The 2,527-nt window shown below is 40.2% G+C and overlaps 1 protein-coding gene across 1 annotated transcript; it reads right to left on the bottom strand.

Moving 5' to 3' along the window:
- Positions 1 to 208: 208 nt before the first annotated feature.
- Positions 209 to 1,753, bottom strand: LOC130463504 (uncharacterized). The gene is made up of 6 exons (XM_056832650.1): positions 1,666 to 1,753; positions 1,378 to 1,516; positions 1,245 to 1,315; positions 927 to 1,142; positions 306 to 645; positions 209 to 212 (listed from the first exon to the last, which is right to left on the bottom strand). The coding sequence occupies exons 1-6, from the start codon at positions 1,751 to 1,753 to the stop codon at positions 209 to 211; spliced, it is 858 nt and encodes a 285-aa protein (XP_056688628.1).
- Positions 1,754 to 2,527: the final 774 nt, after the last annotated feature.

Here is a 2,527-nt window from a genome sequence, read left to right as displayed (position 1 = left end):
GCCACATTTTCCATCATATTCTTAAGCCCTGTCCTTTTGGACATTTTCAGTTCAGTGCAGGCAGCTTCATTCAGTTCAATTCAGATAAGTTATGTTCGAAAGAACGGCGTCGTGTTCATTATTTTTAATAAATCCAATTTTACTATTTTCTTTATTATCACGATGTTAAGAGTTTTTTTTTTGGCAAGCAAGTAATAAATTTTATTGATCACCTTTAACCAATTACAACAGGAAACCAAACATTCTAGCAAGACAAGGCTAGGCAGCAAATAACAAAGGCTAGAAAACAACTAGCCAAAACAGACCAAACCCCTCGAAGGCTAAAAAACCAATCCTGATCTCTGGTACAAATTTTCTTGCTTAGCAAGTTTACAACTCTGCTTTTGACCTCAAACTGGATGACTTTAACTGTATTCTGCACAACAGGAACTTGGAATTTCCAAACAGTTGGGTTCTTAGCTTTCCAGATATTATAGACCAAACTAGCACTGTAGTAAAGATGACAGTTTGCATATCTCTGAATCCACTTCAAGAGGGGAGAAATGGAGTTCCTGCTGTGGTGATAGTCAAGCCAACTCATTACTTGTTGTCTGCAATTGGAACTAAAAGGGCACTCAAAGAAGAGATGAGTGACAATTTTTGTATCTGAACCACACAAAGGGCACAGGGCACAAGGGCCAATTTTTAACTTAAACAACCTGTCCTTTGTTTTCAGCTTATCAAGCATGGTCAACCAAAGAATGAATTTATGTTTTGGCACAGAGAGTCTATTCCAAACATACTTTTGCCATTGGACTTTATCTTCATGCTGGCAAAGCTAATTATAAATCCCTTTTATTGAGTACTTAGCTGAATTCAATCATTGACAAGAATGAAGTTGACTGCTGCAACAGTTCTTCACTTTGCAGATAAACTTCACCACTAACTAGCTGCAGTAGGAGCAGTGAATAGATCCCAAGGATTATCTTTAACATACAGTGTGTGGATCCATTTAACCCACAAATTATCTTGCTTTTGAGCAATAGCCCATTCCTGCTTCCCTACATCAGTCTGGTTCCAAAGTAGAAGGTTCATGAAACCTAGTCCACCATGGGATTTAGGTTGACACAACTTATCCCAAGCTACTGAGCCTGGTCTGCAGTCTGCACTATTGCCAAACCATAAGAATGATCTACAAATAAAGTTAATCCTTTTGAGGACAACCTTAGGGAAGATGAACATTTAAGACCAATAGACACATATACTCATGAGCACATAGTTGACCAACTGGGTTCTACCAGCAAAAGATAAATGTCTAGATCCCCAAGTCTTGATTCTAGAAGTCATTTTTTCAATGAGAATATCACAATCACTAGCCCTCGATTTCCAAGGGCTCACAAGACCCCCATATTGAAGCCAGACATATCAGTGAAGGTCTTAGCTTGGTGATCAGAAATCCCACAGAAGTACAGAGAAGACTTTTGAGGATTCACAACTAAGCCAGTAGTGTCAGAGAAAACTTGAAACCCAACAACAACTGTATCACCTCATTTTCTCCCTTACGGAACATAAGTAGATCATCTGCAAAGCAAAGGTGGTTCAGTTTTAGGGTTCTGCATCTAAAGTGGAACTTGAAATTAGGGTGTTCCCCTACTATTTGCATTGTTCTGGAGAAGTACTCCATACACAGAGTAAAGAGCAAAGGAGATAGTGGGTCCCCTTGTCTTAGCCCCCTCTTTGGGTGAATCAAATATGTAGGAACTCCATTGATCATAATAGAGAATTGAGTGGTTGTGAGACAAGTCATAATCAACTTAATGAATGACTGGGGAAACCAAGATCCTGCATGGCTCCAGCAATAAAGTCTCACTCAATTGTGTCATAGGCTTTCTTGAGGTCCAATTTCATGATGCAGTTAGGATGAGGTTGTGAGAAGAACTACAATGTACCTGCACAGCTGACCCAATGCACACACACAACACAATAATAATGGGGAAGAAGAAGAATATTGGGAAGAAGAAGAAGTTGATTAATTGAATAACTCTCGAGAGTACGATTACAAAACTTGTAGCTTGAGGCTACAACTCTCCAAGGTAACTTTAGGTTACTACTCTCAATACACTAATCAATTCTCTGATTCTCTCTTCTTCTTTTCTTTCCTTACTTATACTACATAACCAAAGGCTGTAAGTACAATTCATTAATGACTGTTGCTGCTCCTTTTTTTTGTCAGTTAGTGCTCAGGGCCTGCTCCCACTTCTCCTGCTGTGTTGGTGTTGTTGAGGTTGTTGTTGGTGCCTGCAGTCCTTCTGTTGCGCCTCCTGTAAACCAGAACAGGCGGGTCAGACGGTTTGGTGTGGTCCATTACATCACCCCGCCCCCAAAGACACACATTGTCCTCAAGGTGGAAGTTCGGAAAGCGATATTCAATCAAGGATGCTTCTTCCCAAGTGGCCTCAAAGGCAGGGAGACCTTTCCATTTGATCAACAATTGGGATACATGGAAGACTGGATGGATCTTGCAAGTCGGGGGTAGTTTCAATTTGTA

Source organism: Spinacia oleracea, chromosome 6 (genome assembly GCF_020520425.1).
Source record: "Spinacia oleracea cultivar Varoflay chromosome 6, BTI_SOV_V1, whole genome shotgun sequence".
Taxonomy (NCBI): Eukaryota; Viridiplantae; Streptophyta; class Magnoliopsida; order Caryophyllales; family Amaranthaceae; genus Spinacia; species Spinacia oleracea.
This window is presented reverse-complemented; position numbering and strand designations above follow the sequence as displayed.